The sequence below is a fragment of the Arachis ipaensis genome, chromosome B02 (genome assembly GCF_000816755.2).
Source record: "Arachis ipaensis cultivar K30076 chromosome B02, Araip1.1, whole genome shotgun sequence".
NCBI lineage: Eukaryota > Viridiplantae > Streptophyta > Magnoliopsida > Fabales > Fabaceae > Arachis > Arachis ipaensis.
This window is the reverse complement of record NC_029786.2, coordinates 104,820,855-104,846,518: the sequence shown is the minus strand read 5'-3', so window position 1 is coordinate 104,846,518 and position 25,664 is coordinate 104,820,855. Positions and strand designations below refer to the sequence as shown.

Genomic DNA, 25,664 nt, shown 5'->3' with positions numbered 1-25,664 from the left:
ACTATTTAGTCATTAAATTTAGGACGTTATTAAAAAAAATTCATGTAAATTTAATTTTTAAAAAGATGCAATTAATTTCTCTGAAAGATAAGATATTATATCACTAAAATTTCAATAAAAAAGATACGCCAAACTGCAAAATCTTCCATTTTAATTAAGGAACCCTGATTTCTTAATTACCTTGTGTTCCAAGCAACTTTACAAAACATAAACACTTCACTTCATAGGGTTTTTCTATTTTCATCTAATCAACAATTCTCTGTTATTGTTGCATTCTACTGAGTACGATGATGTTTTGTGTTCCAAAGTCTTCAACTTTTGTTCCTCCCAAGAAATCTTCAGATGCTGCCAACAAGAGGGTACCCAAAAAAAGAGTTTTTTCCTCTTCAGAATTATCCAGCCATGTTGATGGATTCAACAACAACAACAGTAACAGTAACAGCGTTGTTCTTGATTCTCGTGCCAACAAGAGAGCAAAGGTGGAAAAGAGTCAAGAAAATTCAAGCATGAAGAAGGGTACTACTACTGATGCAGTAAAGGAACGTGAAGAGAAGAAGAAACGAAGTTCTTCTCGTATGGATGAATTCAAGAATACGCAATGTTCAGTAACGCTGAGAAGGTTATTGGTTCATCCAGACGGAGTGTATTTCAAGAAAGGAAAGGCTTTGATGGATTTGGAGAGGATTCAGCGGAAGCTGTGGAACAATTTGTACAACGAAACTGATCAATTTGCTGCTGATATCAGAACGGTGTTTCGCAATGTCATGTCACAGTACCCCTCGGGGCATGAAGTTCATCGAACCGCCGCAAAGTTAAGTGATCTTTTCGAGACAAAGTGGAAGAATTTGGAGGGAAGATGGCGGCTAGCTGAGAAGGAAAACAAGTTAGAGAAAGAAGAGCCAAAGCCAAATTCAAAGCCTTTGAAATCGAATGCAGAGGAGAAAAGGAAAAAACTTGCTGAAGCTATTGCCAAAGCTAAATTGATATTGGAGAAGAAGAAAACCAATGAAGCTGCACAACGGAACAGAGTTTACTTGCAAAGGAAGAAACAGAGGGAGATGATGCAGAGAATGGAGAGAACAATTTTCTTTGATGATGCTTTCAAGTCCTTTCAGGATTTGGAAAACTTGTGTGGCCATTCACTGACACATTGTTGCACAAAGGGAAATCCATTGTTGAAGAACCACACAGGTTTGGTTCTTAGGGAAGAAGATTTTGAAGACAACAACTTTCTTAGTGAGGATTTGGAAGAAGGAGAAGTTCTCTGAAACTGTTCAATTTTGAGTAGTATTTGATTGTAGTTAATTTGGAATTGACTTGAAACAATTGTAAATATTATTATGTTAGCATCAATGACATTGTTTATATGTTTATGTTCATCAATGTTACTCTCATCAGTGCTACCTCCTTTACTGCGTGAACTATCAATTGGAGGCCATTAGGCACATGCAAGTGAGTTGCCTCAAGTATTTACACATCTCACATTGTTCCTCCCACATATGGTTTCCACTTTCCAGTGAGTGCTATTCCCCCACATCAAATCAGCTACAGCGAGAAACTGGTGAGCTCTGAAGCATTCATGAATACAGCAAGTGTGTGAAGAGCCTCCCAAAGGAAGGTTGGAGTCTCTCACACTTGATGTTGGAATGCAAGGGACTTGCCCACCTCACCTCCCTCCAAACTTTTACTATTCTGTTTTATAATAATACATATTTGAATGTATTTAGTGCTTGTTTGATATCTTTTTTAATGAAAAAAAATATCTTTTTTATTTTTTAGCGTGTTTGGTAAATTTTTAGTAATAAAAATAGAAGCACTGGAAAAATAAAAAAATCTTTTTTGAAAAGCTATAATTTATATTTTTTTTAAAAGATGAAAAAAAGATGTTTCTCATGTAATAAATAAATAAAAAATACTTTTATATTGTTATACCCAAATATAATTGATAAATAAAAAAATATTTTTGCATGAGATATCCAAACATAAAATTACTTTTACTTTTACAAGATCTTTTAAAAAAAGATAACTCGAAAAAAGATCTTTTCTTAGAACCTCAGCCAAACAAGCCCTTAGTAAGAAAATATGACGAATTTAAACTTACTTGAAGGAATTTTCGCTAATTGATATGAGAGATTAAGAAATAAAGAGTAATAGAGTCTTATGTAGCATGCATAAGTAGGCCAAATAATGTAGTAGTAAGACTGTTAACATGTATAAGTTGTAGAATTGTAAATGAAAATTTTCATAATTATTATTATGACACTTTTAATATATATATTTATTGTATTTAATTAGTACTTTTATGTTTTAATTGAAAAATAATAGATAATAATTTTTTCTTTTATTTTTTTAATTTTTTTATTAAAGGATGATTGGTTGATTTTCAAATTTTGTCAAGTAAATAAAATTGCTGACATGGCATCGTTAGAAAGGAAAATATGGCTTAAACACAATATAGAAAAACTTAGATATCAACCTTTTATATATAAGAATAGATTTGTTTGCAAACACAACCCCTCGGCGAAGACAACGCCTTGAATCAGTTTACTCCAAAATTTTATAACTATGCTAGCATGGATCTTGTCACCATCCTTGATGCAAAAAATTTTGTTCAGAAAAAGGGTAGTTTCAAAATCAGTTATGTTACTTTTAGGTGAAGCCAGGCAAGAGCTGAAAAAGGAGGCTCTATTAAGTATTCCTTCCATCATTTGTCCACTTTACATACATAAGAATTCATGTGTGGTTATTGGTAATGCTCACAATGTTCATTTCTAGATATTCTACACCAGCATAGACACCTTTATTACAAGTAATTTAACGACAAATTCAAACGTTTGACATAAAAATCCAGAACTAACCAAATTTCTACTTGAACCAAAAGTAAAATCCAGAACTAACCAAATTTCTACTTGAACCAAAAGTAGAGTTACTCAGAATGAGGAACTAAAATAAGAGGTAACGACATAAAAATCCAGAACTAACCAAATTTCTACTTGAACCAAAAGTAAAATCCAGAACTAACCAAATTTCTACTTGAACCAAAAGTAGAGTTACTCAGAATGAGGAACTAAAATAAGAGGTAACAAAAAGAGGTTCTGGCATTCAATGCAATTTCGAACAGATGCACAATATACCGGACAGAGAAAAAAGGATTAGAAAATTGAGCATCATAGTTTCATTTTAATACTTTTGGGGTCTGTTAAATTAATTGTATTTGAACACAATTCACAATGTTACATCGTCTAATACGTCAGAAAAACATAATATTTATGATAACTAAAACTTACAGCCCAAAAGGAAAAACAAAACTGGGCAGAAGAATAGTAAGAATACAGGTTTCTATTTCCTTTCTAATACTCAATCTGGTAAATTAAAAGCTGAATACTAGTATTGTGTTAGTGGCTAGACACATTTAAAAAACTATACTACCACATCATAGATAATGGTGGTAGCTTCCAAGAGCCAAAAACTTCAGAACTTCATTCGAAGAACAGGTTATCAATCTACATCAGGCAAGTGTCACATCTGCACTTTGTTATACGTCTTAACCCGTGATCAAATGCTACATCTGGTTAATCTTCTTCAGCGCCAAAAGGGGTCGTTGATAGCAGATTCCTTGTAGTTTCCCAGAGCTTAAGTGCTAAACCAGCATCTCTTGAAAGTATTGAAGGTTCAATAGTCCTACCTATTCCCCCAAAGAAGTAAGCTCCAGAAGTTCCCTGAAATCAATATTAAGCTAACTATACTCCATAATCCATACATGATTATAATAAATGATCAATGCAACACAAGAAAAGTGTAACATGTATGCACTTTGCACGTATGCATACAAGCGAAAGAGCTGCAGTAAAATTAACACAACAAAAAGAACGGAATCTTTCAATTCATTGTTGTGAACCTTCATATTAATTTCCTACTTTATGAGAAAATTTTTGCTTATTTTCAAAGTTAATGTGGACCCAAAAAAAAAAAAAAAACCTAATTAGTCCCATGAAAAGTGTACTTACTGGTGGCGCAAGGGCAGCATCAATTATGGAACTGACCCCATATTCTGGGGATTGCAAAAGGCCCAGATACTTCAGTACAAAGTGTGCCAACAAGGAAAGGAGGGATGGAACTTCTCTCAAAATATTTGTTTGTACAACTCCAGGATCTGCAGCACTAATGTCAACAATATGGAAACTGAATGTTAACAATAATAAAGCTTAAACACAAATAATTAAATTTTCTAATTTAACTCATGAAAGCTGGAGAAGTAAATGGAAAAACAGAAGAAAAGTACAACATAGCACTTGGGAACAGCATTTTCACATAGCACTAGGAAATAAGACCAACAAAGGTAACTGCATACGCAACGAAGATCTGGTGAGATTTTTCCCTCAAGCGTAGCTGTCGTTGAAGCTCAAAGGTGAAGAGGAGAAGGAACACTTCAACAAATTATATTCTAGTTAGGAATTAGGTCTAAAGACATAAAATAAGCTGCATAAATTCACCAAATATAGCTTACATTTAGAATACTCATAGATGTTTGCATATGGATATTGCATATAACTCAAAAATCTTTTCCCAGATACAGTTCGATCATCAACCTGCATATCAGTAACTGAAGAACAGAGCCTGAGCAGGGTTTGTAGGAGAAGCACTGTGATCTAATTAAGAAGATTCGAACTCATGCAACATAGTCACCAAACAAAAATATAGACCAAAAAGTAGGATTATAATAATTATACATACCATTTCGATGAGTAAAGGATGTGACATTCACAATTCTGGAAGATACATTACTGCTTTCGAGAAGTGGTAACAAAAGGTTTGTCAAAACAAATGCACCAATGTAATTTGTACCAATCATCCTGGGAGGAATGACGTGAATCATTCATCGATTTCAAAAATTACTATTAATTAAAAACTAAGATGCCAGACAAATGTGGAGTGTATGAGTACAAAACAGCTATTTACTCTGGAGCAAGGACACCCAGAAAATAAATTCAATTTTGCTACACTTCCATGCGTCTTTCCGTGTCTTGGTAGCACAAAGTTCATGTTGATCATATGTTACAAACATTGCCTCCAGAGGCTTTACAATTATTAACTAATATAAAACTTAATTAATACTATGAGTGAATGGTAGGTGAGATAAAAAAAGAGAGAGAAGTGTTTATTACTGATCATATCCATCAGCTGTGGTTCTAGGTGAAGTTGCAAGTATTCCAGCACAATTTATCAATAGTTGTATTGAGCTGTGCAAATCAGAATCCGACAGCCATTGCTGCAAAGACTTTCTGAACAATATTATTGATTCAACTGATGACAGGTCTACCTGAAAAGCTTTGAGGTGCGCATTTCTATTCCAATCTTTGATCTTTCTTTCCGCCTATCAAACAATCAGAACACCCATAAAAAATTTATGGTGAGGTTGGAAATCATCACCGTGATCTCATGATGTGTATAAAAGGTACCTCAAGCAACAACTGCTGCGATCGCCCAACTGCATTCACAACTAGAATCTTAGGCACACATTGCATAGACTAGGATTACAAGTTATTTGTTCACGGACAACGCAATCTATTTCTAGCATGATTTGCAAAGCCCCAAAATAATAATAAGAGGGGATTGAGAAAGACATAAGCATAAATAATTACCAAGCACAACAACATATCCTTCTTTGGAAAGTTCATAAGCAGTATAAAATCCCAGGCCAGATGTTGCCTACACCAACAAAACAAACCCAAATCATATAATATAACAAAATTTCCATAACCAAAGAGAATGGCATGTACTTTAAATTCAATGGCACATATCATCAAACACATAGGATGCATGATTCTTCATGAACCAAAACTTTAGAAAAGATAAATCCAATAAAAATATAAGTTAACTTTTATGCATTGTAACATACATCTAATCATGTATGATTATATATAAAAAATTAATTCCAAAATTGGCATAACATAATCAAGTTTTGATTTTGAAGCCAAAGAGAAGACAACTTACGCCTGTGACCACAGCAACGGGCCTAACAGGGACTACACAAGGGGAACATCTGTAATATGATTTAGGTCGTTGGGAACAGAAGAAATCTTTGATTAATTGGTAATGAGAAAAGACAATGGAAAAGGTCCAAAGCAACCCCATTCTCCAGAATTGGATGGAGAAAAGGAAGAGGAGAGTTCCCCAAAGCTCCTTCACCAACGAAATCATGGCCAAGTTTTTTCCTTGTGATTCCTTTCAGGAAGAAGACAACAAAAAAGTGTTACTATTTTACATGACTGAGTAAAATTGGAAGAGAATACAAAGAGTCAAAGAACATGACATAATAATAGTAGTTAACTAGTTATGGATCTAATAAGTAGGGCTGCCGGATGGTTCTGATCGGATACAATATTCGCATTTTTTTCAGGCCAAATCTGTTCTGATCTACATACTTGTGGATCGGATTGGATATTTGGTATATCCGTATAATTAAAAAAAAAACTATTAAGATTCTATTTAGTTATTTTATAAAAAAAATATTCATAAAATTCATTTTTCATCTGTTTAAGCCTATTTACTCCTAAAATATTATCAATAAAAGTTCTCTTAAATAACAAAAAAAAAAAACAAGATCTAAGTTTAATTATTCTAAGTTAAGTACAACATAAAAAATTAAAAATAAGATATCATAAAATTCATAAAAAAAAAACACACTAAAATTCATATCACATTAGTTTTCTTAAGTAATAAAAAAAAAAAAATAACACAAGATTTAAGTTTGATTATTCTAAGACTCTAAGTTGAAGTACAACATAAAAAATTAAAAATAAGATATCATAAAATTCATAAAAAAAAAACACACTAAAATTCATATCACATTAGGATTTTCTTTCTTAAACTATGTTATTTAGATGAGACGTGTGGATATGTTAATTTGCGGATCGGATCCGCGGATATCACTACTAAATCCGCAATCCAATCCTACCATAGTGCGGATCGAATCTGATCCGATCCGATGACTCTGCGGATCGAATAATATCCGCAAAATTCGGATCGGATGCAGATAATTACCGCAAATATTTTCCGATCCATATGCAGCCCTACTAATAAGTGATAAAAGGGTGGATAGTCATAAGAAATAGAACAAGTTAACAATTTTGCCCGTATTTATTCTCCATTTTATGATTATGACTTGGATGAAAAGAAGATATTTATATGAAACCCACACTTATAATTTTCTCTTGTTACTATTTTGTTTCTATAACTAAACAAAAGGAGGAGAATGACATTTTTTAGGAGAATGTAAATTTTTTTTGGGAATATTTATATGGTTTTAAAAAGAATTTTAATTACTAAAAATAGTAAATTTTTTTCACCTATAATGACAGTATAAATTTAGCTAAAATGTATCTTAAAGTAAATGTTAAAAATTATTATGTATAAGAAATTCCGGCATTCAACACAATTTCAAAAATATGCACAAAAGGATTAAAAAATTGAGTGAATTAAATTTTAAAGTGGTCATTGAGATTCATAAAATACATTAATTTAGTACATAACTTATCATTTGTACCGTTTAGGACTTTAGGTTCCCGACATTGTAAAAAATGCACCGAGTTAGTCCCTTACCTTATTCTCGGCCATTTAGCCTTGCCGCTGGCAGTGACATGACACTAAAAAGGATACAAGAAGATTATTCTATCTATGTCACTTACTGCTATGTGATTGAGTTTTGCGAATAACCATTTCTCCTTCTCTCAACTTCAATCGTGCATACAGTTCAGGGTACTAACAAAATCCACCGAGCCAAATCGTTCCACCAAACAAACCCTAGACAGCAGTTATAGACCATAGGATTTTATCGCACAGAGTGTTTAAACTCTGATTCGTTGAGTTTTGTGAAAAATATATTAAGTGAAAAATAAAGGCTAAGATGAGAGATTCATGGTAAGTATACTTGTGAGGAAAATACTTCTATTAATGACGAATAAGCAATACAAGAACTAATGATGAGAAATAGAGGTGGAGAACAAGTGTTGAGACCTCCACTAATGTCACAAGAGGATGAATAGGCTTTAGTTTAAAGTGGACAGGGTTGGTTAATGGTTGTCAAGTGCTCTGATGGAACACCTGAATACTAGTCTTTATTATGAATAAAATGAAGAACAATGCGAGAAATTTTGGGAAGAGAAAGAGATGGGTTTTCTAGCTTCTCAGCTTCAGGAATAAGAAAGGTCTAGAAAAATATGAAAGTGAAGGTGAAGTTTTTCAGAAAAGAAGCTCTTAGAAGAGGATGAAGGTGAATGTGAAAGTAAGGGATGAAAATGGTTGCTTACAGAGGTGGCTTGAGATCCTTTTTATAGTGTAAAACCATTATCAAGAGGAAATCTATTGTCCAATGGTTTTTTAGTCTGATATTTAGTTTACTGCTTTTTCCAAGATATCTTTAGGTATTCGTGTCACCTCAAGTCTTGTCAACTGAAAAGGTAGGAAGTTGATTCATGCACGTTAAACTAAAGCTCCTGACATGTGACATTAGTGAAGTGACATCTAGTTTAGTTTTCTTTTAACTAGATGACACCTTTACACTCTAAATTCAATCAATCCACTTCCACCAATATAGTTCCCATTGAAGAAAAATTCAGCTATTCAAGGTGTTCTTTTGGGTTCCATCCTTTTAGCCCAATACTTTTAGGAAGAACTTAACTCTTTTTTGACTATGTTTGGAGAGAGAACACCTGTAACAGCCCAGACTACTCGCTAGCACATCGATCCGGGTTCTGGCTCTGATACCATCTGTAACAGCCCAGACTACTCGCTAGCACGATATTGCCCGCTTTGGCACACAAGGCCTCACAGTTTTACCTTTGACGATAGGGATGCTAGCCGAAGCCCCCCACACTCACTCGTCAAAACGCATCATGCTAGGGAGAGGTATCCACACCCTTATAAGGCATGCTTCGTTCCCCTCTCCAACCGATGTGGGCCTTACATTTTTTACACAGCGCAGTATCATCACTGCTATCACCACCACCATCCAAATCATCTGTCTTCTTTAACAATTGGGAGTTTTTCTTAGGGCAAAGGACACTCCCACATTCAACTTTGCTCTGTCTTTTTACTCTGTCTTCTTACTTGGTAAGACCCTTTTTCTTCTTTTCTTGTTTTTGTCTTAACCCCTCTCAGCCCCCATGTATATTGGGTTGCTAATTTTGGAATTAGCTATAGAGATTCTTTGATAAAGATCTTTCACCTTACAACTTTGAATGTTATATTCTCATTTGTATACGTTTCCAATGAAATCACAAATAAAAAAAAGAAATTGAATTAAAATTATGAGCAATGTTCGTTTGTAACCATAAATAGATATTTAAAAATAAAAAAATTTATTTTAATTAATTTTTTTTGCAGGGAGAGTGTATGATTTTAAGAAAAGCAGTAGCCATTTTTTTCTGCTTTTTTTTTAGGCCAAAAAAAAAGGAAGGTACCCATAACTTTCTTGCCCTATTTATGCTCGATTCTTTTTAGGAGTTTGGAGTGTGGAACACTTCACTTTTTTGAAACTATTTTGTACTGCAAATTTCTTAAGATGCATCAGTCACATTTTTTGAGTGTATGATTGCTAAAGCAGTTTTCTCATGTATTGCAGGATGCTTGTAGAATAATATAACATAAACATTGGCTCTTGATAAAGAAGCCTTTTGGAATTAAAATTCTAACTTCTAAAACTGAAATTAGGCATAGTACTGTTTAACGTACTTGAAATTGATGGGGCCGATGGTTGTTCCATGATCCGGGTCCAGCAAGATGCGGTGTCCGTTGAGGTGTACCTCAGAAACAATGTAAGGACCCTCCCATTTGGGAGCCCATTTTGGCAAAGACATCTTCCTTATTACTGTGTCTACTGATTTTTAGTATCAGATCTCCCTCTAGGAACACCCTGGGCCGAATGTGCTTGTCATAAGCTAATGCCAGTCTCCGGTGATATTCTTCCATCTTGCTTCCCACAACTTCCCTTTTTCCTTCCAACTCTTGCAACTCAGCTTCACGATCCTTTGACTTTTAGAATACGCGTCAACTCCCTACAAGTAACTGGGGTGTTCTCGTCTTCCTCCATATTCTCCAGATTTGCGAACAGAGGTGGTGAGGGGGTTCTATACCTCGTTTGATCTCTAGCCATCACGTCGAAGTGTTCCTCCCCAGTGGAGTAGCCAAGTGATTCGGGTGAGTTTTGTGAAAAATATATTAAGTGAAAAATAAAGGTTAAGATGAGAGATTCAGGGTAAGTATACTTGTGAGAAAAACACTTCTATTAATGACGAATAAGCAATACAAGAACTAATGATGAGAAATAGAGGTGGAAAACAAGTGTTGAGACCTCCACTAATGTCACAAGAGGATGAACATGCTTTAGTTTAAGGTGGACAGGGTTGGTTAATGGTTGTCAAGTGCTCTGATGGAACACCTGAATACTAGTTTTTATTCGTGAAGGTGATGAATGAAATGAAGAACAATGCGAGGAATTTTGGGAAGAGAAAGAGATGGGTTTTCTAGCTTCAGGAATAAGAAAGGTCTAGAAAAAGGTGAAAGTAAAGGTGAAGGTTTTCAGAAAAGAAGCTCTTAGAAGAGGATGAAGGTGAATGTGAAAGTAAAGGATGAAAATGGTTGCTTACAGAGATGGCTTGAGGTCCTTTTTATAGTGTAAAACCATTATCAAGAGGAAATCTATTGTCTAATGGTTTTTTAGTCTGATATTTGGTTTACTGCTTTTTCCAAGATATCTTTAGGTATTCGTGTCACCTCAAGTCTTGTCAACTGAAAAGGTAGGAAGTTGATTCCCGTACGTTAAACTAAAGCTTCTGACATGTGACATTAGTGAAGGGACATCTAGTTTGGTTTTCTTTTAACTAGATGACACCTTTACACTCCAAATTCAACCAATCCACTTCCACCAATATAGTTCTCACTAAAGAGAAATTCAGCTCTTTAAGGTGTTCTTTTGGGTTCCATCCTTTTAGCCCAATACTTTTAGGAGGAACTTAACTCTTTTTTTACTATGTTTGTAGGTCATTCTAAAAATTATGTACAAAAAAGATTTATATTTTAAGTACACAATCAAACTCAAAAAAAGAAAAAGACGATGAAGTGATCACAAAGGTTGAGGTTACAAAGTTTTAACTCTTACTTGTTATACGACGTCAAAAACCATACAACGTTATTTTGTGGTATACAGCGTGGTAATTCTTACTTGTTAAACGACGTCAAAAATCATACGTTATTTTGTGGTATATAGCGTGGCACTGATTTGCCATGTTACTGCCGGCAGCAAATCTAAATGGCCGGAAATAAGACAAGAGACCAACTCGGTGAATTTTTTACATTGTTAGGAACCTAAACGGTGCAATTGATAAGTCAAAGACTAAATCAATACATTTCGTTAATCCCAGGACTGACTTTGGAGTTTAACTCAAAATTGAGCATTTACAGTCCATTTTAATTTTTTGGGGTCTGTGAAATTAATTGTATTCGAATACACAATTCAAAACGTTACATCGTCTAATACGAAGGACAACGGGCAAAATTTGGTAAATGAGGCTGATGAACAAATGGACAAAATATTTATGATAACTAAAACTTACAGCCCAAAAGAAAAAGCAAAACTGGGCAGAAAAATAGTAAGAATACAGGTTTCTATTTCCTTTCTAATACTCAATCTAACCACCAAACTTGGTGACTGGCCAAAACACTTCTTTCCCGTACACATTTGATGGATCTAATGGCTATCCCGAACTCATTAAACATGCTCTCACGTAGTCAAATTATGGTGAACACGTTTTTTGTTCCAACAAACACTGAAATCTTGTTTTCTCTGTGATTTGTGAAGACATGTTAGCCTCAACTCAAGGACTCAACAATGGCTGCAAGCTGAGAAATTCGAAGCCAGTGCAGTGATGGTTGTATCAAGCCAGAGTATTCTCGACATATTCCATTGCCTTCTGTTTCACGGATTCAATTCGTTCTTCATCACCTTGGGACTTCTCATAATCAAGATATTTTTTAAATAAAAACTGCCAATCAAGACAACAACGACTAGTTAAGCTAAAAGGAAAGAGAGTAAAACCAAGATCAGTAAACGGGGATGGGGAATGTATATGAGTACACACCTTCATTTTCTTTGGTGGTAGGCTCAGAGTAATTGCCCTTTCAAAAAGTGCACGAATTACATCTGCATCTTTGTGTTGGATCTCCTGTTAAAAGTACAGGGGAATGTTAGCTTCAGATTGATACTAATAAAGTAATAATAGACAGAATATTTGTGATGAAGGGTATACTTGATCTAGATAGACACTCCACAAGTCTGTTCTCTTTGGGTATTCCCGTAAAATTCCTTCGAACAATGATCGTCCTCTGTCGGGAACCCCAATCTTGAATTCTTGAATAGCTGCCTGAGAAATAAATTTAATATGCTTGCGCCTTGGTAGGCTTAACAAAGCACGGTTGATAACAGGTTGAACTCCATCCTGGTTTTGCTTCAAAAGACTTTGTACACGTCTCAACCAAACCTAAAATCCAGTGCAGAGTAAGTTGCATACATTTTTTCATTATGAAGTTTGTTTTATTTGAACACACAATACCTTGCAAGAATGCTTGAACTTCTTTGTCATTTTATTGAGAAGTTCATCAGCCAAGTTTTGTTGTTCAGTCCTCTCATACAGTCCCAAAAGTGCTAGATATACTTTTTTGGGATCATTGTACTGCAGAGCTCGTTGAAAAACTTTCATAAGAGCCTCCTACATACAGAATTTTAGGTAAGGATACAGCAAGATAGAACATCAGAGACCGATGTAGTGAATTTAAATTGCACACACTCTCTCTTACCTCTTTAGGATTTCCAAATTTATTTTCTAAATTAAAGAAAGCCTTCCAGATGTTGAGCTTCTCATCCTCTTCTCTAATATTTATTGTCCGCAAAGCCCTATAAAATTTTGGAAGCAGAACAGGACGACAAATTCAGATGACGGGAAAAATACAGAATGATGAATTACTGTGCAAACCATTTATGCGGAGTGTCTGTGAGGGGGTTGTTGGAAATTCAAGGCACCAATTGTATGTACCTTTCAGCAATAGAGCGGGCTTTCTCAACATCAGCCAAAGAAATCATGAAGTCCATATATTTTATCCAGATGAAACTGCTATTAGGAGAGCTTCTAACCAGCTTTTCAAACTCATCAGCTGTTCTTGGTACATCCTCCTCCAGTAGTCTTTCCTCTGCAGCCCTTATCTGTTTCTCCCTGTACAAGTATGGCTGCTATGTATTAAAAGTTGAAAATAATAAAAACTCACATCAGCATTCCATGTATTACACTGACCTTTCTTCCTTTGCTTTTTTCTTTTCGCGCCTCTTTTTCTTTTCATCTATTATGCCTTCATCATTCGAATGCTCTTCACTTTGACGATTGGTGTTATTTATATCAATTTTGTCTAAGTCATCAAGGGAAACATCTAATGGTGGAATGGACGCCCTTTCTTCTGCTCGTGAAAGAATTGGGAGTTGATCAATTTCATCTAAAATTTCCATATCAGAGGTTCCAGGAACACTGCTAGTCATCAAATCCATAGATGTCATTCTATCAGCAAGAGGTTCATCTGATTGTTGATCTGAAGGTATTCCATGTGCATATTCATCTCTCATATATGAATTCTTCATTCCCAGAGAAATTCTCTGTTTTACTTCATCCACCTGATAAGATATAAGGAAAAATGCATGTAAAACGAAACTGATCAAGCATGAAGCTATGAGGTGTAGTACAACAAATTCAAGGATGCCAATATCATGATTCATTGATTCTATGTAATTTTTTTGGCATGGCTTCAATTGTTTGATTGAAAAAAGGGTTTGCAATAAACACACTTGTCTGTAATTCTGAATGGCAGTTATCTAGCACTCTAGTTGGTGGACCAAATTTTGAGATAAATTGGATGGTTTAGAGTCTAAATAAGTTAATAAATAGCATAACTGTGTTACAAAAGATTCATCTTTTATAAAAAAATATATATATTGAGAACAAATTAAACCATTCTGTCTTCATTATAATGCGCACCTGAACCATTAACACATAACCTGACTGGAGATGAATAAGTTACAGAAAATATAGATAGATTTTCAAGCTAGACCTTTCCAAGCATACAACATACATGGAGCTATTCGCTTTAACTGGGTAGAAGTTTTGGTGCCAATTAAAGCACACGAAGAAGGCTATTTCCAATATCATACTTGAAGTTTATGGACATGAATTACCTTCAATACTCTTGCATTTACATGCTGTCCAACTCTATACTCTGTTTCAATGTTCTCAATAGTATCATCAGAAACTTCTGATATATGGCACAATCCAACCTAAACATCGAAGGAGCATATCAAAGTGAGTTAACAGAACCAAGTTATCACTAATATTTTCTTTTTTTTTCTAAAAAAGCACGAGAATGATAGAATACATTTTAACTTGACCACAAGATTTCATATTACAAATACATGGACCACAAATCGATTCAAAGAATGTCAAAATACCATGTTTGTGTCATCAACTGTAATGAATAAACCATACGGCTCAATACGCTTAATCCTTCCAGATATTACATCTCCAACTTGAAGTTTACTCAAATCCAGAATTTCAAAATTGGATTTCCTGGGACCACTTGATGTCCTCAATGTAACTTCAACACGATTTAAAGGGGGCTCCACGGATATAACCCTGTTAGTTGCAATCTTAGTACATCTCTTCATTTACATCATATTAGAAAATGGAGAGAAACAAAATGTGAGATGCTTACCTGCCAACTACAAGCTTTCCAACAGGAAATTCTTTCTCAGGATCTTTGACAAACTCATTGGACAAATTACATAGAAGAATTTTCGCATCAATCTTTCGTGAAAGTGAAATGAAGCAACCTTTTGGTGTGACATTCTTAACATAACCCTAGCCAAAAGAAGACATTTATTCAAATAAAAACCTTAATCCAAATTATGAAATCCAATGTTCAGGTAAAAGTTCAAAGAGAAAAAACAAACAACTCACACCACAATCCACACTTAGATTTAGCAACCAAATCTCAAGATGGCAGATCATCACAGAGAGCAACACTTAAAAGTACCAATTTTACAACAGGTGAAATAGCATTACTGATTTAGAAGTTTTGCAACTGCTTTATGAATCTTATTAAGTATACAAATAAAAAATCGAAAAGTAATATGGTTTTGAAATTAAGTCTCGGAACCTTCATCAATATATTTAAATCAACAGCAACTAGCAATCACGTACTGCACCAATCCTATTTATATATTTGAGTGGCTGATAAAGTCAAATTCACAATCTATTACACCAAGACATTCTTAAAATAGACAAAAAAAATACTACAAATGAAACTTTAGTTTTTTAAAGAGATATGGTAACTAGAGAATTTTAGGTCATCGTGTAATCAAAATGCAAAACATTATATATCACAAGATAATCACCAAAAAAAAAAAGAGCACTTGCATTTAGAAAAGGTTAATGTACTCTTTATACAGAAGGAAATTGCAGAAGAGAAAAAAATATTACAAAATTAAGGAATCCATTTAGTCATGAACTAAATACAACGTAAAAGGTAAGTTGAGCAAAATCATCAAAACTCCCAATCTCCAAGGGGTTATCTTTATTTGTAACAAGTATCTGATGTTGCTTCATTTAGCCATTCAAGTTGTACATCTCAGCTTCCCAACAAAATTGAATAAGAAAATGAAGGCAACATCGAAAAATTAATCCCAACAATCATGTAAAGTTATCATGAAGAAAAGTTCAACTCAAGCACATAAGTGAAGAACAATCCTTTAAAGAGTAACAATTTAAAAAGCAATAGCAAATGATAGCCCATTAAAAATTTTCATCTTCAAAAATCATCTAAGTTTTTATACAGAGATAATATTTGGCACCTCAAAATAACAGAGTATCACTAGCCATGTAAATGATGAATACTACGGTTACTACCAGCTTTTAACAGCTTAAACTCCATCTAACAAGACTAAGTGCATATCCCAGATTAAAGAAGCTCAAGCACAGCCCTAGAAAGAAGGCAATCAATAATAACTTCAGAAGAAATGAAACTAGTACCTTTACAACCATATCAGGATGAATATCTTCAATCATCTCCACACATTTACCATTATCATGCCTGAGAAACCATTATTAATAATATTCAACACAATCAACAATAACAACAACATTATTAATAGAAGAATGTCATAGAAATCGTATCCATATTAAAAAATAGATAAACAAAATTTACCCATCATTGCAATAAATTCAAAAGTGTACGCATGCAGCAAACATACACAAGAACAGAAAATCAATTCTTTCAAGATCCATACCATAGATATTGTGATTCAAAATCAAATTTGACGGAAAAAGAGTTGTTTAATTTCAAAGTATAGATTAATTAGCATAGGTAAAGAATATACATCCAAAGTAAAGCCATTCAAGAGGAGGATAGTCCTTTTATAAAAAACTACATTATATAGGCAGACTACAAAAGAACTTCCCAACAAATGATAAAGTTGAGATGAATTGATTTGTTGGGATATGAATGAGGGAATATATGTTCTTAATGTCTGAAAAAGGATACACTGAATAATTTTAATTGTACAAATGAAAGAAAAACAAATACATATATTAAGACGCATTCAGAGTTCAGACACGTGAATTTAATAGTGACTGCAATAAATAACGGGCTATGGATTAGTAGTTACTTACCCAGTGCTTTGAACATCTTCAGAATCTTGAGAAAGCATCCCTCTTGAAGAACGTAATGATAAGTCAACATGAACAGTACCCCTGACAGTTTGACTGACTTCAAGAACTACACATTTGACAAACTGCCCTTCATGATATCCAGATAATGGGTCAGGCACCCATGTATCTGTGAGCTCAGTAAAGTGGACCTTCCCATAGATATATGGACCAATTTGGACAAGCAACCCACCAACACCTGAAAGTATTTTAGAAATCCTACCGCCTAAAATATCTCCTTCATGAATATACATTGTTAATTCCGCATGCACAACATTGTTTTGTGGCTCATCACTAGTTCTGCACGGGAGAGTAGATAAGGGACGTTGAATTAACCGCATTAGTTTCTTGTCCAAGTTAATACTCACAACATAACCAGAAACAAGTTGTCCAACATGAAATCGATTCTGGAAATCTTGAAGCTCTCTGGGTTCAAAAGCACTATCAAGAACATGTAGCTGGGCACTAACATTGCGAGATATCGCCAACCAGACCCATTCACTTTCTACTTTATATACATAACCAGCAACACATTGCCCAATTTCAAAGTCAAGATTACCAGATTCATTTTCTCCAATGTCACTGGAACCTGCATTGAATTAGAGGATTAAATACTAAAAATTGAAAGATAATGAGAAAATTTAACATTAATAAAAGACCAATGTTTTTTTTAAGGAAAAAAATTAAATAGACAGGATTCCCAAATTGCAACATAGAATACCAAACCAAAGCTAAACAAAAGTGGGAGAGAAAATGGAATTGCCTAATTTGCAATTAACAAATAACTGATGTCAGTAAATACTTCAGATACGAAATGATACTGCACACTATGTTGCTGCATTCAGAACAAAAACAAATTACTAGTCATTGAAGTTCACAAGCCTTAATCTATATCCCCCTACTTGTGCAGTGGCCAAAATTTTCAATAATTCATATCCTTTTCAATTTACTAGGAAAAACTTGCCTGCAATTATTTTAGGTTTGACTGACAACTCCCACTGTGAGCCCTTTCTGTAGCTATGTTTTTCATTAGGCTTTGCAACAATTCTTGCTGTCACTGTTTGCCCTATTTTATAGCAGGAAAACGGATTTTCTAAATCATTTACATCATCGTGTACCTGCCAGAAGATAGGAAAAAGAGTAGTTATAAATATGCTAATAATAAGCAAACGAGAAATGGGATAAGCATTGAGACATGTCTACAATAGGAGGATGGTGGAAGCCCCATACATTGGGCTACCCGTTCTAGATAACAAAACTACAAATGAAAATGCTAATTCAAATAGAAACAAGAAGCAAAACAGAAGTACCTCCGATATGTGCACCCTGCCATGTAGACCAATGCCGAACTTAACTTTAAGTTCAAGAGATCTGATTTCAGTAATCTGCGAAAATTCATGAAACACGTTCCTTTAGTGTACAAGTCACAAGACCAAAGACTACAAAAATTTGAATAAGAAATTCTAGCCACGATCACAAGACCAAAGACTACAAGAGATAGCATATGAAAATGACAATAAAGAATCAACAAGATCAATGAACAAAACAAACCCACATACCTCTGCCTCAACCAGAGACCCAACATTATAGATGGACCTTTTCTTCGCTCTTTTGGAACTAGATGTCTCGTTAGCATCATTAAGAAGTAAAAGCAACCTTCCTGAAGTTTCAGGACTTGGAAAAGCCATAACAGTAGCCACAACACTGACCAAGTAAATCATGCTAAGTATGAGGTGAAGCATTATAATTAAGAAACATAAAATTTCAACAAAAAATGGAATGCATAAAAGTGCATATACGTCATCTTTTAAACCGTTGAAATATATTCAAAAAATCATGTCTAATATACTCCAGTGACATTTCAATACCCGTTGTTGGACATGAACATTCTCAAATACCAATTACCATATTCAATCAGAATTCTCCTAAGCATCAACCGGCATGAAGGAGAGAAGTGAGGGTTTGCACGATGATAACACTAATACATAGCAATTCTAATGCCATGGTAGAACAGGATAAAATAAACATGAATGGACGAGCAAATAGCTTCAACCCATTTTCCTCACCTCTGTCCATTTAGGAACTTTTTCTGGGGGAACCTTTGAGTATTATAGTCAGAAACGGATGCATATCCTATGATGTAATTATTCTCCGGTATTGATACGACCTGATTTGGAGATAAAAATTTAGATATAGAACNAGAAGGCTAAGAAGGCTAACTTGAATGAAAATGTGAACACTTGCCAAGTAGTTTTCTTTGACAATCTCCACTACTGCATTTACTGTCTGATGCAACACCAAGTCCTTCAGTGACTCTCTTCGACGTTTCTGGTATAGAAGGCATGCATGACATTAATATGGACAAATAGTCAAGAAGGAATGATGGTAGGGGACTCATGCAACAGGCCTCCCATTCAGGGAAAAAAGACCTTACCGATAACCAAATATAAAACCCCATCTCTTTTCTATCTGTGGTGGACAAACCAGGATTATAGAGAAGAAAGAACATAATAGAGACAGAGAGAGAACTAAATCTCTGGTCTCCATGCCATTAAATTTTCATTAAAATTTTATCTCAACTCTTCTTAGCCATGTTCAACACAAATGTAAAACAGCAGGGAGAGTAAGCTGAACCTTTTTGGTGGAATGACTTATGGAGCTTCTTTCTTCAGATCTTTTAACGAATTCTGGTTTTAGAGTTAAATCTACAAGCCGTTCTGCTTTCGCAACATCAAGAACCACTGCTTTCACAACAGAGCCTTTCGCCAAGGTAGTTCCTGCCACTACAAGATTATATTGCAATAAGTAGTAGTAGCTGCACTTAACTAAGAATCACCCAACTTGTAATGCTCGGTAACTAAATGACATAGATGAGGAACTTACACTGGTAAGTGGTGATAAAACCGAAAACATCATTATACTTCTCAAAGCTTACAACAATTCCCACATCTTTAACATCCTCGACTTTACCTTCAGCAACTGCACCAAAGCTAAATCCTTCATCCCACTTCAAATCAGATGCACCATAGCCCATGTTTTGCAGCTTAGAAATCTACGTTCAGAGACACAGAGGATTAGATGCATTACATAAGGGGTTGATGTAATAGTGATTCCTGAGAGGAAATCAGAGAGAAAAATATGATGACAACAGGCTAATAAAAAAATCACAGAACATAGATATAAACATTTAGGAAATGTTATTATATTAAAACACAGACTGTTACAAAGACTGCTACAGGAAAAAGCAGAGAGACAGGAAGTGCAAATTAAAATATTTAGAGGTCTCCTTCTTTCAACCACCCCCCACCCCAAAAAAAAAAAGAAAAAAGAAAAAAGAGAACAAATAAGTTTTTGTTCTCTTTTTTAACTTTTGAGAAACAGCAAGTATGTCAAAATGAGTTTTTAACTTTTGTAGATTAAAAAACAATAAAATCAAATGTAGATGAGCAATAACATAGGCAAACTACACCAATTTTGTTAAAATATTGGACCCGGGCGGTAATTGTAATGCACTAACACATTACCTGTTATTACACTGATACTTCATTATTGCATCTATAAACAAGGGTAACCATGCACGTGTGCATGAACAAGTTGTATACAATGTATAACATATATATTAGAATTTAAAATTATAAATGACATTGCATAAAAATAATATTAGGGGTATGTGGTGATTAACTAAATATCCATGCCTTTTCATCCATAATAAAGTAGTCTTGAAGAAAGGATGCATCTGTAGAAGAACATAATGTTTGCTTTAGTGAGAGTGTTACTCTGCCTCTTTCAGTATTGATCTGAAGAACAAACAAATTAAAGATTAAATATTATTTAACCTGCATTAGGTGTTTGCAAATATTGAATTTACCACCCGAAGTATACCAACCTCGGACACATTACTGCGGACGGATTGCCCAATCTGATAGGCTTCTAGAATATTGGTTTTCTGGTCATCAGCAGCCTATACAAAACTCAGTCATAAGATCAGACTATCATATGGAGAATACGAACATAAATAAACAGGAGAAAAAGAAAATAAGGCAAGAAGGCAGTCATAGGAATGAATACCTTTTTCGATGGAGCCAAACCTGTAAAGGAACCAAGGAAACGGACAAAGCAGCCAGCCTCATTTATGTTGCAAATGTAGCCCTGCTCCAGACAAGATTCAATCAATTGATCATAGCAAGCAAGAAACAACAACAACAACAATAATAAAATGACATGCGTATAACAAAAATTGTACAAAAAGAAATTCATATATGTCGACTTACATGCACAACAGAGTTCAGATGCATCTGACTAATATCTGAAGGAATCTGCTGAGCAGATTTAATAAGCGAACTTTTGGCAGATAGAATCAAATTGCTCCCCTTAATATCTACATTGATTTTAGGAATTCAAAAAAAAAATCAATCACAAGTTAGCGAGATACCTTACCAACTTTATATATGATAATGGAACAATCTGCTTGATGCTGAAGCATCTAACTACTCAACTTACAAAGAAAACAAAAAAAGGAAACGCCACAAAAAATTCAATATAATGGTCTAGTTAAGTGGGTGAAAGGCCTCTCAAAAAAGACCTGGAAAGATCAGGCCAAAAAACAAAATGAGGAATCCCAAACACTGCTGACTGCTAAGGAGACAAGATACTTATGCTCTAAGGTAAGAGAGCAAGAATGATGGCTAGAATGATGCATGCCAACCAGATAGGCCCCGGAGAGTGTGGTACCACCAATGAAAGAGACTCAGGGCGGAAAATGCAACGGGAGAGAAACAAGCCGCTAAAAATGCACAGAAACAAACTGCTATAGGTGTCAAACATACCTAGAACCAGTAGTTGATCAAAACTATATCCAGGTTTTAATCCAGATTTCATCAAATTAGCTTGCCCTGCATGAAACATGGCTATAATCAGCAATGCAATTTTTTACAGAGCAATGGAAAGCCTATATCATGAATAAACAAATCATACCAAGATGATCTGCCAAGTGTTCCAAAGATATGGTACCCCACGAAAAACCACTTGCATTGACATAAACAACTACAGAATTTGTTGTTATTCTGTCAATAACTCCAGAAACAAGGCTGCCCAACCTAACCTTATCCTCCTCCGCAACCCTGCAATTTTGAAGTGTTGCGTTAATCATAGCTGGACATCCATCTAATAAGTTAACATAACAACTACAACAAATAGGCCTAATCCCGTTTGTTGGTGTTAGCTACATCAAATCAGCAGATAGATTCACATAAATCTTGAATGCATAAGTTGCATTTTTAACATTTGGTAGGTAAGATAAGATATCCTCCAGAAAGTGCAGCCACTAGTAAATAAATCAATTTAAATCAAACTGAGAGTAAAAGTGGGATAGAGAAAGTAAAGAGAATCATACCTTTTGGGCTTTATTATGAAACTAAGGTTGATCCTCCGTAAAGCAGAAATGGAGCTTATTACACGGCATTTGACAACTTGTCCAACATTATAAACTGCACCAGGATCAACTCCTGGCTCTAATCCAAGTTCAGACCTGCACTTTAATCAAAATAATACATCGAATTATNAAGCCTAAAATACAAAAATAAACTAGAAGGAATGTATCTGATAAGGGATTCAAATGAAATTGCCTAACATATAATTTACCTTGTTATGGAAATAAGAAAAACTGACTGATTTTGAATATTCCAACAATAAATCAATGGCATGTGAACTTATGTACATCTCAAATATGATGTTTATCATGAAAAAGTCAGAAAGGTGAAGAAATGAAGATGAAATTCATGTTCTTAAAAGAAGATCATATATTACTCAGGAAGCAACAGTAACCAATTCTGGTCACAGATTGGAGGTTTTAAATTTGTAGAACAGATAAATAGTAAGACTTGCCTCGGAGCAAATCCTTGAACCCCATTGTAAAACCGCACAAAACATCCATGGGCTTCAATCTTTGTTATCCATCCATGAGTTATCAAACCCTCAGTTGCATCCGTAAATGAACTAATAATCGGCAGTTTCGATTTAACCTGTAAAAGGGCCATATATCTGAATCAGAATTGAATATGTGAGACCGATACTTCTGATGATTTTGATTCATTGCATGTGGTTCCTTTGAAAGGTTCGGTGAACACTTGCTAAGGGTCTGCTTTATTTCTTGTGAACCTTCTTTTTTGTATTCCATACATAACAATTTTTTTTAGCAAAATATTTGTGTGTGTGGTTTTTTTTGTAAATCCTACATAATTGAACAAAGTGGAAGAGGAAAGAAGGTTTGTACTATCGAACATACAAGAGTTTTTTTGTGTGTAACCGTCACCATTTTCTTTTTGCGACCAAGCACACGAAATACTAATTCCGCTCCCACCTGTACCAAAATCCAGCCAGAGGATTCAGTTATGAAAATGTTTAGTCTGCCCCGATGAGAGACTTATGGCCTATACATAAGAAAAAATGACAATGCTAAAAAGCACATATATAACTAGAATGAAACCTTGAATTTCTTTCGAGGCTTTGTAATATCTAATTCAGACATATGATTAAGAGGACAGAGTGCCTTCACACCCCCAGGAATTTGCACTATAGCATGATCGCCGTCAACCCTGACAATCTTAGCCTTCACTACCATCCCTGGCATTGCATCAGAATGAGTGAACACAGATTCTTCAAGAGCACTAGGCTGCATGATATGAAATTCAGGAAATCATATCACTAAAAATGATACCGAAATATACAAATAGTCAAATAGTTAGATACAGAATACATAGCGGAAGAGTAATGCTAACGCAAAAAGCATTGCAATAATTGAACTATCATCTTCAACTTAGAAGATGGAAGCAGAATGACAACCTTCAAACTTCCTATAGCAAGTCCTTCCAAAAGCCTTAATCCCTGAATACGAACTCGAACATGATTACCTTCCTTGTACTTTTTCTCAAGCTTTTGGATCTCTTCCTCATCAAAATCAACAATCTGTCAAGATCAATTTTAATTATCATTCACATTTTGTGTAATGTGGTAAGCCTTAATCACAATAGTTAGCTGACTTGATTCTCATCTGTAATGAAAGAACTGCACTTTGTATCATTAATACTAGTCGAGAAAATACATACACTGACAAAAGCAGGAGCTGACTCTGGAATTGAAGGAACTTCAAGGAACAATCCGGCTCCTCTATCTACCCTGACAACTTTAGACTCATCATATATATCTCCAATGTTAACATGCTGCACAAGAGTTGATTACATTAAAAGGCACATTCACTTTTGGACTTCGCTAATAAATGGAGGGGGGACTTGCGCCACTAAATTGGTATTACTTCACAGCATTTGTTTTTCTTTTTTCTTTTTTTTGTTTCTTTTTTTTGTGAGAGAATATTATCTTCAATTCTGAATATCCATAATCTGAACCGGGAAATATTAAACAAGAAATGTGACAGAACAAATACATTTGCAGGTTAATAATAGAGGAAAAAGGAATGGATAAGAAAACTATTAATTCCACATTACGTGAAACACCCACACCAAGAAGCACCAACATATATGATTCATATACTTACAAAGGGAGGAATCTTGTTATGAACAAGATGTGGATTAAGTGTCAAGCCAACAGCTCTACTTGATGGATCAATAAATAGAATTCGAGCAATAACCTAGAAAAATAACAAGGAACTTATGTAACTTCCAGTGGAAGTAATAGCCAATAGCATGATCGCACAACATCATAGACCATAAACAAAAAAGTCATGTCCTTGAACTTGTGTGAAGACACCTCTCATGATGAAGAATTAAAATATGAAGCTACAAGTACAAGAAACAACAAAGTTAACTTAGCAATGTATTACAACGAAAATGAAAATCCTAGCATGTCAACAAATGATGAGTATGAAACATTGGTTTCTAAGTGAAGAGTGAATATGAATAAAACAAGGAGACTTTCTCTTTCTAAGAGGAAAAGATCTCACCCAACAAAAAAAAAAAAGTGTCATACTTTAACTCCAGATGTCAATGAAAAAGCATTCTAAACTGCATTTACCTACTACTGTATTGCTTTTCTTAAAATATCTTTGGTTTGTGTTTTCATTTTCTTTTTTCAGTTTTTATTTGTGTGTGTATGAAGAAAAAAAGTGAAACCAGGAAATAAAAACCGAATACAGGATTGCATTGTTTTACTATTCTCAATTTTTTTTCTTTACAAAATCCTAAAAGTAGAAAACATTTTATCAAATCAAATAGGCTCTAAGCTTTTATTTTCTCAGTTTCTTTTTTGGCAGATGTAACAGTTGTATTTCAGTGCAAAACAAGTTGCATTCACTGCATACAAATATCAAAATCAAAAGTACCTTCTGAGATTCACTGTATAAATCCTTCCAGTTTTTTGTAGGATAGCTTGTTTGCAAGTGAAACAGATCAACCTGCAATGGAAAAGTTCCAAAACTTAACTCTTAAATGCACTGGGTTTGTCTTGAAAATTTATTGGCTCTAAGTATACTGTATGCCTTTACAGACAAAGTTAGGATAGGCTTACAGTTCCAGTGAAGTATGTGAGAAATGACAACATAACGCCATTCTCAAGAATTGACTTCACACGTGCATTAACCATCATCCCTGGAACTAGAATATCAATTGATATACCTTTAAGATCCTTGGTCTGCATATAATGTACAAAGGAACTGACAATCAGAAGGGAAGGTGAGACCGTGAGAATCATAAAGATAGAAAGAAAAGCCCAAAATTGAACATAACAAATAGAGAGGAATCTTACCACACTTTTGGACATTATATCTGGGTCAGAACTCAAGTAAACCACCTTACGAACTTTATCAACACTCTTAACCAACCGTTGTATAAGTTGCCCAATTTTTACCTCATTTCCCTG

The 25,664-nt window shown here is 34.6% G+C and overlaps 3 protein-coding genes across 9 annotated transcripts in view; 1 reads left to right on the top strand and 2 right to left on the bottom strand.

The window, feature by feature from the left end:
* Nucleotides 288–1,268, top strand: LOC107627960 (transcription factor GTE8-like). Its single transcript, XM_016330768.1, has one exon. It carries the CDS (start codon nucleotides 288–290, stop codon nucleotides 1,266–1,268), a length of 981 nt encoding a protein of 326 aa, XP_016186254.1.
* On the bottom strand, nucleotides 3,196–6,322 carry LOC107626198 (dehydrogenase/reductase SDR family member on chromosome X). 4 transcript variants are annotated; one of them, XM_016329021.2, is made up of 9 exons: nucleotides 5,995–6,322; nucleotides 5,643–5,709; nucleotides 5,460–5,488; nucleotides 5,166–5,374; nucleotides 4,735–4,853; nucleotides 4,508–4,603; nucleotides 4,345–4,427; nucleotides 4,008–4,161; nucleotides 3,196–3,719 (listed from the first exon to the last, which is right to left on the bottom strand). In XM_016329021.2, exons 1-8 carry the CDS (start codon nucleotides 6,199–6,201, stop codon nucleotides 4,027–4,029), a joined length of 945 nt encoding a protein of 314 aa, XP_016184507.1. In that variant the 5' UTR covers nucleotides 6,202–6,322; the 3' UTR covers nucleotides 3,196–3,719; nucleotides 4,008–4,026. The 4 variants fall into 4 exon arrangements, with proteins under 4 accessions (XP_016184507.1, XP_020972180.1, XP_016184506.1 ...); XM_021116521.1 differs by having other exon boundaries at nucleotides 4,008–4,153; nucleotides 4,352–4,427; XM_016329020.2 differs by having other exon boundaries at nucleotides 4,352–4,427; nucleotides 5,995–6,321.
* LOC107626197 (rRNA biogenesis protein RRP5) overlaps nucleotides 11,435–25,664 on the bottom strand; it is a 17,013-nt gene continuing 2,783 nt past the window's right edge. For 3 of the 4 annotated variants that reach the window (XM_021116515.1, XM_021116516.1, XM_021116517.1), the window contains 35 exons: nucleotides 25,551–25,664; nucleotides 25,314–25,436; nucleotides 25,129–25,200; nucleotides 24,346–24,438; nucleotides 23,900–24,013; nucleotides 23,637–23,759; nucleotides 23,281–23,466; nucleotides 23,080–23,154; nucleotides 22,680–22,816; nucleotides 22,189–22,323; nucleotides 21,771–21,916; nucleotides 21,623–21,688; nucleotides 21,068–21,174; nucleotides 20,865–20,945; nucleotides 20,683–20,757; nucleotides 20,492–20,593; nucleotides 19,680–19,848; nucleotides 19,431–19,579; nucleotides 19,041–19,124; nucleotides 18,863–18,963; nucleotides 18,356–18,500; nucleotides 18,107–18,181; nucleotides 17,761–17,914; nucleotides 16,761–17,385; nucleotides 16,122–16,182; nucleotides 14,806–14,951; nucleotides 14,543–14,726; nucleotides 14,273–14,371; nucleotides 13,344–13,714; nucleotides 13,089–13,265; nucleotides 12,853–12,949; nucleotides 12,609–12,764; nucleotides 12,306–12,536; nucleotides 12,138–12,221; nucleotides 11,435–12,041 (listed from right to left, as the gene is read on the bottom strand). The exon at nucleotides 25,551–25,664 is cut by the window's right edge and continues 1 nt beyond it. In XM_021116515.1, the coding sequence (XP_020972174.1) occupies nucleotides 11,934–12,041; nucleotides 12,138–12,221; nucleotides 12,306–12,536; nucleotides 12,609–12,764; nucleotides 12,853–12,949; nucleotides 13,089–13,265; nucleotides 13,344–13,714; nucleotides 14,273–14,371; nucleotides 14,543–14,726; nucleotides 14,806–14,951; nucleotides 16,122–16,182; nucleotides 16,761–17,385; nucleotides 17,761–17,914; nucleotides 18,107–18,181; nucleotides 18,356–18,500; nucleotides 18,863–18,963; nucleotides 19,041–19,124; nucleotides 19,431–19,579; nucleotides 19,680–19,848; nucleotides 20,492–20,593; nucleotides 20,683–20,757; nucleotides 20,865–20,945; nucleotides 21,068–21,174; nucleotides 21,623–21,688; nucleotides 21,771–21,916; nucleotides 22,189–22,323; nucleotides 22,680–22,816; nucleotides 23,080–23,154; nucleotides 23,281–23,466; nucleotides 23,637–23,759; nucleotides 23,900–24,013; nucleotides 24,346–24,438; nucleotides 25,129–25,200; nucleotides 25,314–25,436; nucleotides 25,551–25,664 (4,965 nt within the window). In that variant the 3' untranslated portion in view covers nucleotides 11,435–11,933. Of the gene's footprint in view, nucleotides 12,042–12,137; nucleotides 12,222–12,305; nucleotides 12,537–12,608; nucleotides 12,765–12,852; nucleotides 12,950–13,088; nucleotides 13,280–13,343; nucleotides 13,715–14,272; nucleotides 14,372–14,542; nucleotides 14,727–14,805; nucleotides 14,952–16,121; nucleotides 16,183–16,760; nucleotides 17,386–17,760; nucleotides 17,915–18,106; nucleotides 18,182–18,355; nucleotides 18,501–18,862; nucleotides 18,964–19,040; nucleotides 19,125–19,430; nucleotides 19,580–19,679; nucleotides 19,849–20,491; nucleotides 20,594–20,682; nucleotides 20,758–20,864; nucleotides 20,946–21,067; nucleotides 21,175–21,622; nucleotides 21,689–21,770; nucleotides 21,917–22,188; nucleotides 22,324–22,679; nucleotides 22,817–23,079; nucleotides 23,155–23,280; nucleotides 23,467–23,636; nucleotides 23,760–23,899; nucleotides 24,014–24,345; nucleotides 24,439–25,128; nucleotides 25,201–25,313; nucleotides 25,437–25,550 lie in introns of those variants that run through there. The other variant, XM_021116518.1, reaches the window with a different exon arrangement.

Coding starts and splice junctions, on each gene's coding strand:
- LOC107627960 (XM_016330768.1), top strand. CDS start 288: ATGATGTTTTGTGTTCCAAAGTCTTCAACTTTTGTTCCTCCCAAGAAA.
- LOC107626198 (XM_016329020.2), bottom strand. CDS start 6,201: ATGATTTCGTTGGTGAAGGAGCTTTGGGGAACTCTCCTCTTCCTTTTC. Junction 5,710..5,994: donor CCGTTGCTGTGGTCACAGGC/GTAAGTTGTCTT, acceptor TTGTTGGTGTAG/GCAACATCTGGCCTGGGATT. Junction 3,720..4,007: donor ATGCTGCCCTTGCGCCACCA/GTAAGTACACTT, acceptor TATTGATTTCAG/GGAACTTCTGGAGCTTACTT.